Below are 12,944 nucleotides of genomic sequence, written 5' to 3' on the forward strand. Positions count from 1 at the left end.
TGGACTGGGATTGTTCTTCCTCCTGAAAATTCTCAAATTTAACCACATCGTGCTTGTCTGAAGTTTCCATGTCGCTAGTTACTGGTTTTTCAGTGTCAGACATAATATTCAAGTTTCTCTCTTTTTTTTTTAGTAACTTTTAATTCTAAACATCATCTGGAATCTCTGAATAATCCTATTGACATGGATGTTTCATCTGAAATCAACTGGAAGTGTTTTTGGGATTATGAAGAGTCATAATGGTGCAGAAGGAAGAAAAAGCATTTCATCATTTCCATCTAATACCTTAACACTGAAGCAACAAGCCTCTTTTTTGAAAGTGCAAAGACTAAACTAAAATTCTGTGTTTGAGGAAATCAAAGATGTCTTCAAATTCCACACAAGCACAGAAAAATAATACGTGCACTTTGTGTGAGACATAAACGAACATGTTAAGCAGGATGTTTCTACTCGCCTTCAGTCACAAGAAGCTTTATAGTTTTTTGTTTTTACTGATAACACTGAAACAGCAAGGCTTAAAGAGAGCAGCATATGTGATCGCATGTAGTTTTCCAACATGTTGAGGATCAAACATACAGATTAAGATGATATAATGCTTTTTTATTACAACTGTACACATTTCTACATCTGAGTGTTCAAATACACAATAAATTAAACAATCATTTATTCAACAGTTCTGAGACGAAACTGAAAAATAATGCTATATATGTGCTTCTGACATCAACTTTCACAAAGTTTCAGGACATTAAATCTGTATCAGATCCAATATACCCCCATTTTCCGGTTTGCTTTAAGCCTGGTCTTGTCCGGAGGTTCCAGCTTCTGTTTGCTGAGACAAAGTAAAACCACTAGTTCATTTCCAATTCGACATAATGTGCATGTTCTCTGATAGAGGAAGTGAAGTTCACCTTTGGTCTGTAACTTTAAAGTAATCAGCGAAATAAATCAGCCAACTTTTATTCATGTATTTTCCTTGCAACCGCTTGCTGTGACAGAGTTATTACATGATCAGATATAAAAACCTATTTAAGCCATACTTCCCCAAGGTTATGTTATCTTTTTTATGTACTTAAAATGACTTTAAGGTACATCAGATTTCATTTAGATTAATCCTTGGTTTTAAATATATGCATTTTGAATGGTTCCTCTTTTCCTTTGAATTTGTACAAAGTTGGACAGAAATCCAAAAGCTGCTTTTTCTGATCCTACTTTTAGAAAAACCAGCAAATAAAGCTTATTTACATACTTTTGTAAACAGAAGCTGCTGAGATTAAGCTTCATTCTAACAGACTAAAAGGACTTCTGCTACATAAATGTGTTTATTTTCTACTGCTTTCCACCTCGTAGGTGTAGGTACTGCATGGTGTGAAGGTTTTTGGATGAGTGGTTCTCTTACTCAGTTTTTTGTTTTATGTTTTTCTTTCACGATTACCAACTGGTCACTTTGGCCGTGGTTACGTCGAGAGCCTGAAACAAGCTGAATTTCTCCTCCTTGGTCAGCAATAGCTCTGCCCTTCTGGCTCATTTGGTGCTTACATGTCCATTACCAACAACACACAAGCACACAGATGAGTGTGTCCTTAAATCTCGTGAAAAGATGTGTCTTTCAGTTCACGGCTTTTCTGTGGAACTCCAGAAAGACATTAGATCATGTCTGCATGACTGTTCTTTTACAGATGATACTGTGAGTTTGTTTAACTCTTCTGATACATTTTTATATTGCTATAGATTTGATATTACATCATTTTGCTTTGTGATTAAAGTGGGATGGACCTCAAAGAAATGTAGGTCATCACTTGGAAGAATGTTGATGTGATTTTCCTAAACAGGAAATAAACCTGGGCATCTGATTCACGTTCCAGTAGCTCGTCTCGATGCCCTGCTCTGTCAGCATATGCCGCAGAGTGAGTTTGACCAGGCGACGTCTTAGACAGCGTGGCAGGAGGCAGTCAGGTATGAGGCATGTAGTCGGAGTCACGCATGAAGACGCAGACTGAAACATCATGTTATTAAAGCTGCCAGATTGGAACACTCACATTAGCTAAAGAGGACGATGCTTTTACTTCCTCGGATGTTAGCCTGTGTTTCTCCGTGCATCCAGACTGCTGCTTACTCTGTTCCTGGAGTGATTGTTGTTGATCCGTCAACAGTCTCGGATTTCTTTTATTTATATTAAATGTGTGTAACTGAGCCCTGCGATGGACCGGCGAGCTGTCCAGGGTATACCCAGCCTTTCGCCCAAAGACTGCTGGGATAAGCTCCAGCTTCCCCATTCATCCGATTAAGTGGTTAGGAGAATGAATGAATGAATGAATGAGTGTGTAATTGAGAGGCTGCCGGAGCCCAAACTCTTTATCTGGTTCAAGCTTCTTTTCCAGTTTGGTGAATATGAACAAATTTCAACAAGTGATCAGAAATCTCTCTCTTAGTTGTGAAGCAAAGCACTTCCAACAAAATATGTCATTTTAAGCTAAATCCCAGACTTTTTTCCATTATTTTTATTAACTTAAAATTACAGCAGGTTATTTACCTACGCCATTGGTCGTCCTGCTGACTTTCCCCGTCAATATGCAGTCGTATCGATACCGTCCTGTTTGGTAACCATAGATGTGAGAAAAAGTGTTTTCTCTTTCTTGTTTCTGAACCTTTTCTTGTAGCAAGAACCTGAAGCATTGTTTAAGCTCAACGAAAGCTTGAGAAAGATCTCATTTGTAAAACTGTTGTCGAAAAATTGACATTCGAATAAAAATGAAGGCCAACGGAGTTTCTTGCTGCAGGTTTGTGGACATGGATGTGAATGCATGAGGCAAAACACAAGGCTTTAACATTCAGTTGTATTGATTAGTCCGTTTGAGAAACTTGGCAGACTCTGTGTAAAACAGCTATTTGAATTGTTCATCAAGAAATATAAAATGATTACATGAAGCCTTGATTTCACAGAATTATTCTGTATCAAGCCAAGGATCAAAGTTTCCATGATCACTTTTTACCCTCCATCATTCACTGCTTACAGGCAGAAACTACTGATAAAAATCTATATTTATGGCATTTATATAAATCCTTTTTTTCTTATTCAAGATAATCTCACTGATAAACGTAACACCTACCAAGTACTGGTTTTATTCTTGGAGTCAGAATAAATCTTTGAGTTTTCCATCAAAGACCTTTTTTCCATTTAATTTCCCTTTTGAAGCTGTTATATGTCTTGAGTTTGACCAAAAAGCTAAAGCATCAGAATCTCCGGGCTCGTTTTCCCAAAGGTTGATGTAGAACCTCTGGAGAAACTTCTATGCTCAGGATCGGCCTGAAGAAGAGAGGCCTGCAGTCATAAAACATGTATAATAAACAGATTGCAGTGGTTGGGCTTTTCAGCCATTTTCATGTAAGCTCCAAAAAACACGTGGATTGGCTGAACTGGTCTATAAGTCTCAGATCAGACGTGAAATTCAGGCCACGAGCGGGTTGGGTGATTTTCTGATTCTGTACCAACAGGTGAAATTCATGGCCATCCATGTATGGTTATGATGCTGAAGGAAATTTTAGCCTTTTCAATCTGTATGTGACTGACGAGTCAAGGATGAAGAGTTGGGAGATTTTATTTAAATTGGCTTGTTTGTTTAATGACAAATCTAAAAACAAAAATAGAAATGAAACATGACAAAATGTTCAAAAGGAGTGGATAGAAGCATAAGCCTATACATAAACCCACCCCAGTGATAAAGCAATACATTATCAATAACAACAATAGTTACCCTGCGATGGACTGGCGAGCTGTCCAGGGTGTACCCTGCCTTTCGCCCAAAGACTGCTGGCATAGGCTCCAGCTTCCCCTTCATTGGATTAAGTTCATAGGAGAATGAATGAATGAATGAACGAACAATAGTTACCCAATAGCAATACAATAACCATAGCAACACAGTATATTGGTGATACCTATAATAATAATAATAATAATAATAATAATAATAATAATAATAATAATAATAATAATAATAATATCCTTAATATGTGATAATCTATTTGAATACAATAATCAATTACAGTGATGGAGTGATGCAGTAATAATAAAAATAATAATATCAATTATTGCTTGAATTGACAGAAATCTTTCTGTTAACTCTTTACAAAAGAAAAAAAACCCGACACTGAGTTCATCCTTTTTCACAAACACGTGAACATCGTGGTGAATCATCATCTGATGGTCGACCATCCAGAAAACTTTGACATGATCCGTCACTGAAACCCTCTGATTGGTTGGAGAATCACAAAAACTGAACATTTTTCAGCTTTGTGTCTCGTCGCAAGCCCCCATGTGCACGTCTATGTGTGCACGTCTATGTGTGCACGTCTATGTGAACGAGGGCAAAATTTTACGTGCACTAATGGCACCTTTCACATGGCTGTTTTTTTCAGTTTTTTTTTTTATTTTACCATTTTCTGCTAAATACATTTTTGTTGAAAAACATTTCTGAGACGTCACCATCTGTTTACCCAATTAAAATTTACTTCATTTTACTAATACTGCCTTTTTTCTAAATGAATATTTTGATATTGATTCATGCACAGAGTTGGATGCAGGGATGTGCAGCCTGTGTGTGTGTGTGTGTGTGGATGGTAAATGTTTGATGCAGTTATCCTCTGGGTTTGGTTTAGCATAAAGTCCGCCTGGCTCTGTGCAAAGGGAACAAAATCTGTTTACGAGCTCTTCCAACGTGTTGCATCCCAATTGTTAATATGTGCAAATATGCGTTTGAAGGCATCTTCTGTTTCACAGGCCTTTTTGATGTGTTCATTTCAAGGCTGCAGCGAGACAACACAACTTCACTGTTTACTTAATAACTTATTATATTATTGCACACATGAATCAAACTAATTTGGAAATCAAATATGGAGATGCATGAAGTGCTTTCTGATTACTAGAAATCTTTGTTTCCACAACTTTTAAGGGGAATCTTCTCTTTTTATTGTGCGCTCCTGTGGACGTGAGGGCCATAAATGTTGCTGTGGCCTTAATTCCTTTATTTTTGCTCCTGACTTAAGATAGTTACTCCCTAAACCATAATAGATGTAAGTGTATCAGATCATACTTTCTCCTGGCTGATAGAGCTCATCACTAAACCACAGAAACAAAGCATGGGATCCTCTGACGGACACTGATTTGACGACTACACGAGTGTGTTCAGCCTTTTAAAGCTGTTAAAAAAAAAAAAAAAACAACAACCTGTTTTTCTTAGTTTCTTTAGGTGTTTCTTGTCTGCATCTCCACCTTTCAGCATCTATTCATGCCATGCAGGCGAAATAATGTCCGTGTTAACAGCAGAAGGATGTTGTGGGGCTTAAATGGATATAATAAGTGCAGACAAGCAGAAATTATTGATATGCTTTATTGGTGATTTATTAAATAAACTCAGATCTTCATTTATTTTTATGGGTTAATTATTAAACTGCTCTGCGTTGTTTATTATCTAGAATTAACACATGGTTAATTTGTCAAAATTACAGCATAATGAATAATTCGGGCTTCTCATGTTGCCCACCTGATGGACCTGATAGATCCGCCAGGCGAGGCCAACTGTCCCCGTCCATGAGCAATAACATCATTGGAGAAAAGACAAGCTAACACAGATGATTAAGGAGACAACGGATATCAGAAAATGGGGCAAGGACACCATCAACAGGCTTTTCTGCTCTCATACAGAGATCACCAGGCAGCGAGGACAACCTGATGGATCAGCTTCCTGTGGCTGGCCACGCCTGTGAAAAACAGCTGATAAACGACACATCACAGGGGTCAGATGATGCTTCTGAGGAAAAGTGTAGTAAGAATGGTCCATATTGAAGAAAAAAGACTAAATTAACCTTTTTGAGCTGAAGTATTTTTGGCACATTATGGAAACCTAGTGGCAGTGATCATATTTTGGCCAGAAGAAGACTAAGACTATTCTAAATAATAATAAACAGTACTTGGCGGTTAGCTCATTCAAAGTCATGAAAATGAATGGAAAATTGGAGTTTATTGAAGAAATTCCTAATAAATCATATCTGTTCTTCTTTAAATTCCAAACACAAACATAAAGCAAAACACAAGCAGCCAAACCAGTACCGCAGCAACATGCTTGATAGCATTTCTGATTAAAAAAACGTCCTTATCTGCACTAACCCGACCATTAAAACATTACATTCTAACAAGTCTTCCTCTGCTGCCATAACGCCTAGTGCTGCCATGCCTCTGACGCATCGCTGTGCAACATGTCCAGCTTCATTGCCTCCCCACCCACTCAGGTGGGCGGTGAATGGTAAAGCACCTGTATTCTGCAACCAACTTTTACATGTGTATGTCTCTAACAGGTCCCTATGGTCATGTGACCACAGCCTGCTGGTTACGTCACGTACAAGGCTGCGAGCCTTCGCTGAAGTCACACCGGGACTCTGCAACTTTCTCTCCTTTAGGTTGAGGTCTGCAGACTCTGGAGCTTTTTACAAGCAACTAAAAATGCTTCAACTGCTTGCCGAACTGTTGTCTCATGTTTTTCGTTCCTTCTGCAGCACTTTGTCATCTTGAAATGTGCTTTACAAATAAAGTTTTACTTACTTATTTGATACTGACCCGAAACGAAGATTTCCTCAGACAGTGTCCCCAGCATGAGTGTTGGGAGCAGTTTACTTGCATGTCTCCTGCTTCTCTGTGAAATGCACTGCACTTTTATCACCACTTATCCCTCATCTTCTGATGTCAAATTGCTGCTTCTGCTTTTATGTGTTACAGAAGTCGCCTGTCAGAGAACGTGTGCAATCTGAGAAGCAATAAGTTGGGATTTAATTAGATTTACAAGTCTTTTACATGGTCGTTTGATTATGAGCCGCCTTAAAACCCCTGATATGTCCTCCTTGTTTTGCCCAGAAACGGCTGTATATTTTCTGCTCTGGCAGCTTTTCATCTCATCTTGATATTCCATCATTTTATGTTTTATGATTTGTCAGAAGATGTAAGTTATGTTGTGGTTCTGTTGCCCGCAAAACAATTTCAGAGTTGGGATCATCGTTTTCGTAGATGTAGAGATGCTTGAGGAATACTCGTAAGTCTCATTTCACTCTCATCCTTTTCATTTTAAATGTACGTTTGCATGTTTGCCATTTTACCACTGTCGTATCATGTTCATCTTCCTGTTGAGTTTAGGACGACTTTAAGCAGCAAATCATTGATACTTAGCAAAGACAAAATAAAAACACTTTATCTTGAGTTTTACTATTTAAAATTATATGAATCATAATTGTCTGTTCTATGCAAATGAAAAAAAGAAGAGCAGGAAACTCCAGATGTTAAAAGTCGGACCCAGATAATGCACAGTATAAGCAAACCTCCACACTTTTTTATGGGCTGAAGCAGCTGCCTCTAACTTAGCTCTCCAATTTGCAGATGAGCAGCTTTAAACAACATTGTCTGCATGATGAATGACAGCTTAAGGACTCGGTGACATAGCTCCATTCAAAGAAAATCTTACAAAGCCATTATAATCTGTCAGTTTTAGTACATAAACAAACACTGGACTCTTCAAGCAACATGATGCAACAGCAGAACAATGTCTGCAGTCGTTTTGGAAAAATTGATGCTGGCAGAAAATGAAACAAGTCCATTTTACACATTTGGGTGGCGAAGCGCCTCACGCAATTCTGTCTCGATATGTACCATCAAATCATGTAAATAAGGTAATTACATGGAGGCAAAATTTTATGGAAATATGGAAATATCAGGAGTTCTGCGCTCTGTCTGAGATACAAGACAGAATAGTGCCATCTGCAGCTCTGCAGGAAGCTTCCTTACTGTAAAATTCTGATTTGGTTTATGTGATCAAAGTTGTTGGAGCTGAGCTATAAAGACGTTCAGCTGCATTGTCAGATCCAGTAAACACTTGATCCAGTAAAGGATATCCCAGACTCTTCTACGCGCATTTTTACCACTGCATGTTCCTAAACTACAATTCAGTATAAATGGGGGAATGTGATTTATGACCACTATTACATAAATAAAGCCAGCAAGTCTTATTGCACTAAATAAGAAAGTTTAAACGCAAAGCCATGTTTGTTTCTAAACTGTATTATTACCTCACTGCCATTTTAACAGAATTACCTGCCTACCTGAACCTAAGCTTTCTCTGGTACGTTTATCTTAGTATAAAGCTTTATCATTCAGAGCAGTTTTCACGGCATTTTCTGGCACGCTGCTGCTTTACAACGCATGCTCGAAAGTTGCCAGGTCTGCTTATAATAAGCATCTTGGATCTTGTTCTGTAATAACACCATTGTTTGTGTTTAAACTCATTTTCATCAATAATGTTGTTTTTTTCAGTCAAGAGATTTGGCATTGCTTCATCCAGAATAGAAAATTTGCAGCATAAAAGAAAAGGGAATCTCAAGCACATTGAAGGATGTGTAAATAATTTAGACAATGGATGAGTAGAAACTTCACAGTTGCATAGAGGAGATGTAATGAGGTTGTAAGTCATCGATCAAATTATGCTCTGTAACTGAGCAGGGATATGAATTATAGTAACTTATCTGCATCTCAGCTACACAATATATTATTTAGATTATGTTGAATAATAACATTGATGTACATGTACACATACCTGTTATAAATTTAAGAAAAATCTTGGCAATAAATTTTATAAATGATATATTTTTGTCATGACTGCACGGTGGGACAGTGGTTAGCACTGTGGCCTCACAGCCAGAAGGTCACTGGTTTGATCCTTGGCTGGGGAGGGGTTTGGTCAGTGGCCTTTCTGTGTAGAGTTTGCATGTTCTCCTTGTGTATGCGTGGGTTCTCTCCGGGTACTCCATCCAAAGACATGCATGTTAGGTTAATTGGTCACTCTAAATTGCCCATAGGAGTGAGTGTGAATGGTTGTTTCTCTGTGTGGCCCTGCGATGGACTGGCGAGCTGTCCAGGGTGTACCCTGTCTGTTGCCCAAAGCCAGCTGGGATAGGCTCCAGCGACCCCGCGACCCTGAATTGGATAGTGGTTCAGAAAATGAATGAATGAATATTTTTGTCATTCCATGCAGAGGAAAATTAAATATAACCCTTATGGACCAGTCCAAACTAAAGAACAAAACAAAACAACTAATGTATGGAAAAAAAACGGTCCTTAACTAAAATCTTTTATCAATGTGCTTTCCTCTCCGTCTCCACCTTGCTGAATCATGACTCAAACAGGCTTTTCCGTCTAATGAATCATGGCCAGTTAAGCACACTTGACATATTTAATGCCACATCTGCTTCTGTCATGAATTACTCCAACGATGTTCCCTAACTGTAACATTTCATATTTAATATATAGTTTCCACGGTAACAGACACCAGCTAATCCAACTAAACTGGGAAACTTCATATTTTAACAGATGCATGATTCAGTTCTAAATATCTTGAGTTTAAATCACATTTATCTGGCCAAAAGCTACTTAGTGATATTTACAGTTACACTCTGTGCACAAAGAACAAGTTCAATCCAGCTGCAGTTTTGATGCTCTGCTGTGCCATATGATGCAGTGTTGTGCTGACGCTCATTCCGAGCTCAGTTGGCTCGTTCTGAGTAACAAAAACTCTGTGACCCTGCAGTGTTTTCTTCTTTTTTCCTCCTTTGTCTCCTTCTCGCAGGACTCTGGGAGGCATCCAGAAGAGCTGTTGAACCCGGCTGAATACATGAGCTACCAACGCGCCTGCAACATGGAACATGTCCCTGAGGCTCAACCTGCTCCTGCTTACCCTCCTGTTACTTTCTTACCTCAGAATCCCTACGCTCAGCACCCATCCAACGAGCCCATGTACACCAACACAAGCTTCCCCGCCCACGGCCCTCGAGCTCCGTTCACTTTCCCCAAGGAGCAATCTGTGTGACATGCCACATAACTCTTATCTTGGCAAGGGGCAACTTAGTGCCACAAAAAACGAAGCTCTGCATCCATCCCTCCATCTTAGCTTCTGTTTATGTTCTAAACCTAAAAGTACTTGTGGGCTCTACCCTCCTTGCCAATATGAAAGTGTCCCTCGGTTCCCTGTGTAGTGTACGCTGCTTGCTCCACTGAAGCTAGAGGACCCCCGTCACCTTGTGATGTTAGCATAGTCACCACAAACTGCCCACTTCCACCAGTCTAGCCTTCACCCCTCACATGTGCCCACTCATCCTGTTTGCTTTTAATTGCTTCCTCACCTTTATTTTGCTTTCGGCCAGCCGCCTCATTGTGTACAGACAAATGCCACTCAATATTTGTTCCTGTTTTTTTTTTTTTTTCGTTTGTTTTTTCTTTTCCTATCATTCCTGTTTTTTTTTCTTTGTTTTTTTTTCTTTAACATTTACCACAGTGGTAGTAACCTTTTATAGCAAGGTAGCAAAGTGTTTGGTTTTTTTTTTTGTTTCTATTTTTGTTTGTCTCAGTCAAATGCTTGCTTCTTTGAAAGTCATATACTGTAAGTATGTGTGAACAGGTGTTTTCTGGTGAAAAAAAGCAAATGTAATGCCAGTTATTTCCTAAAACTAGCTATCTATAATGACATGGACTACCCCGTTTATTAAAATTAATGACAGGGTTGTTATGTAAAGATGTGAATTGGCAGTCTTTTACCTGAATCCTTTGGGATTTTTTCATAATAGCTTTGCTGTTGTGACGTTTGGCTTCTTTACACAATTGTGAAAGAATGTCTCCTCATTAGCTAATATGAAAAACAAAGGGCTTGAAATCCAACAGTATCTTATTTCTGCTCATTCTCCATATATTATCATCCATCCAGAATTTTTTATTATTAGTTGCCAAAGACATAGTGTTAGACAACTTTTCTTCATCTGCTTTCATGCTAGCGTTTACGTTACAACTCTGATTTGATGGGAAATAATCATACTGTAGTTGATTGGCGATGTGCTACACTTTCCCAGTTTACATTATCGCTTTACCATATGCTGTATTTTCCATATCTTTCCTTGAAAACTTGAGTTTATTGCAGAAATTAAGGTTCTCTTTCTTTGTGGAGCCTTCATATTATCAGCTAACAGGAGTTTCCTCAGTGCAGGTGTAATAAGTGAAGACAATCACAGACTCAGCTTGTCCTCGGGAAAATAAACAGTTTTGACCGTTTAGAAGTTTCTCGCTTCGTAGCTAAGGGAAATGGCTTTTTCAAGGTCAACCCACACGTTTAACATATTTAAATATTTTTTAAATATGATTTATACTAATATAACCTAAAGAGTTTCAAATCAGTCTAAGATACAGAGCTGAAAAAGCAAAGCTTGCAACTGTATTTTTTTAGAGAATGCGTAGTTATATACAATAGCACTTATTTTCGGAGTCCATTTTACACTGTGACTGTTAATTTCAGACCATACATAAGCTAACGCACTTGACGAGCCAATTTCATACACATAAGCCCTCCAGACACAGCCAATTTGCATAAACTGAAAGTTCACATTTTTTGCCATGTCAGATGTATGTATGGAAAAAAAATAAAGAAAATACTTGTGTTTGTGCTTGATGTGAAATAAAAAAAAAACCCTTAAGATGTTGAAAGGTAATTTAGTGTTTACTCATAATGGTGGTTAATGGGATAGAGAAAAACTTGTGAGACTCTCTTTTGTGCTCACCTTGTTGTCTTGCAATGGCTCGATATGTGTGCTAGCGCTTAGTTTAAGCAGTGGTGTGAACCACTGAAGGAGTTTGTTATTGCTGTACCTGCTGTGTAAGAAAAAAAAAGAAAAAAAAAACACTGAAACACTTCTTTGTCTTTTTGTGACACGTTCACTATTCATGACATCCTTCCTTCTCATTACTATTATTTTTTATTATTTTTACAACATGTAAGTGCTATGAAATGCTGCAGAGCATTCTGATGATGGCATTTACATGTTTCTTTATTCATTTTGAATGTTGTTCAAATAATTGCCATTTTCTTATTCACCTGCAACCTTTCTGTTTTGTTTTGTAAGACTGCAACATTTAGTTTCTATTTTTTTACCATATACATACATATAACCCTACAGCACATTTATTGCACATTTGTGGAAGGATAGTACCTGAATAAATCCTTTAAGACTCCTGAGCTTTCTCGTTGCCCAGGCTGAAATATTGAAACAATGTGAAACAGTTTAACCTGCTTTTGTTCTTTTGTTGATTGTTTTTTCAGGTTATGTTTGATGTAAATATTAACAATGTATCTGATGTGTGGAAAAAAAAAATCATGCAATTTAACATTAAACTTCACAAACTACCCATGTTATGGCTTTTTCTTCCTTTTTTCAGTTCCACCCATTGATAACTTGTTAAATAAGTAATCATTTTGTGATTGGTCAGAAATTTGAAGTGGGCGTGGTCAGTGCACACAAGCTCATGCTAAAAGTTCAACAAAGTTCAAATGAAACTTTTGAGGATTGGCGGACCTAGACCTTTATACAATAGGAAAGGGTTAGTACAATTTCACTGCGAAAGTGCATTTACCAGAAATTATTGTTACTCCCTCTTTGACACACACATTAACGCACACTGCTTTGACAACTGTCAGTGAGAGATAAGACATAAAACATAATTATGTCAATAATCACCTTGTGAAAGTATTTGCAATAAGTTCACGAAGGTCTTTAGAAAGGTAAGTTGTTGTTTTTGGGTGTAGTGTGTGGAGCTTGATATTGCAGACCACTGGATTTTCCTCTCAGAAGTTCTGCTTTACTGTCTGGTGGTGGTGGGATCTTTCCATTTTGACCCAATCTCTGTAAGTTAAAAATATCACAGTGTCTCTTCCTGTAGAAAAATCAGACTTACGAATTATATTTTTCAACATTTTTGTGATGTGGTTTGTTTCCTAATCACCTTTCTAGCATTTATTGTATATTAAAAATGAATGGAGTCTCCATGGCATCACCTGTTGGTTTCTGAAGAGACGAACTGAAGCTCATTGGGTGGC

General features: G+C 38.0%; 1 protein-coding gene across 1 annotated transcript in view; it reads left to right on the forward strand.

Annotated features, from left to right (window-relative positions):
* Positions 1 to 9,896, forward strand: part of nectin1b (nectin cell adhesion molecule 1b) — a gene marked incomplete at its 3' end in the record, with an annotated part of 166,085 nt that extends 156,189 nt beyond the window's left edge. Inside the window, exon 10 of the mRNA XM_079246288.1 lies at positions 9,657 to 9,896. Within this exon, the coding sequence (XP_079102414.1) occupies positions 9,657 to 9,896 (240 nt within the window). The remainder of the gene's footprint in view (positions 1 to 9,656) is intronic.
* Between the last annotated feature and the right edge of the window lie 3,048 nt (positions 9,897 to 12,944).

Source organism: Telmatherina bonti, assembly GCF_933228915.1.
Source record: "Telmatherina bonti genome assembly, chromosome: 9".
NCBI lineage: Eukaryota > Metazoa > Chordata > Actinopteri > Atheriniformes > Telmatherinidae > Telmatherina > Telmatherina bonti.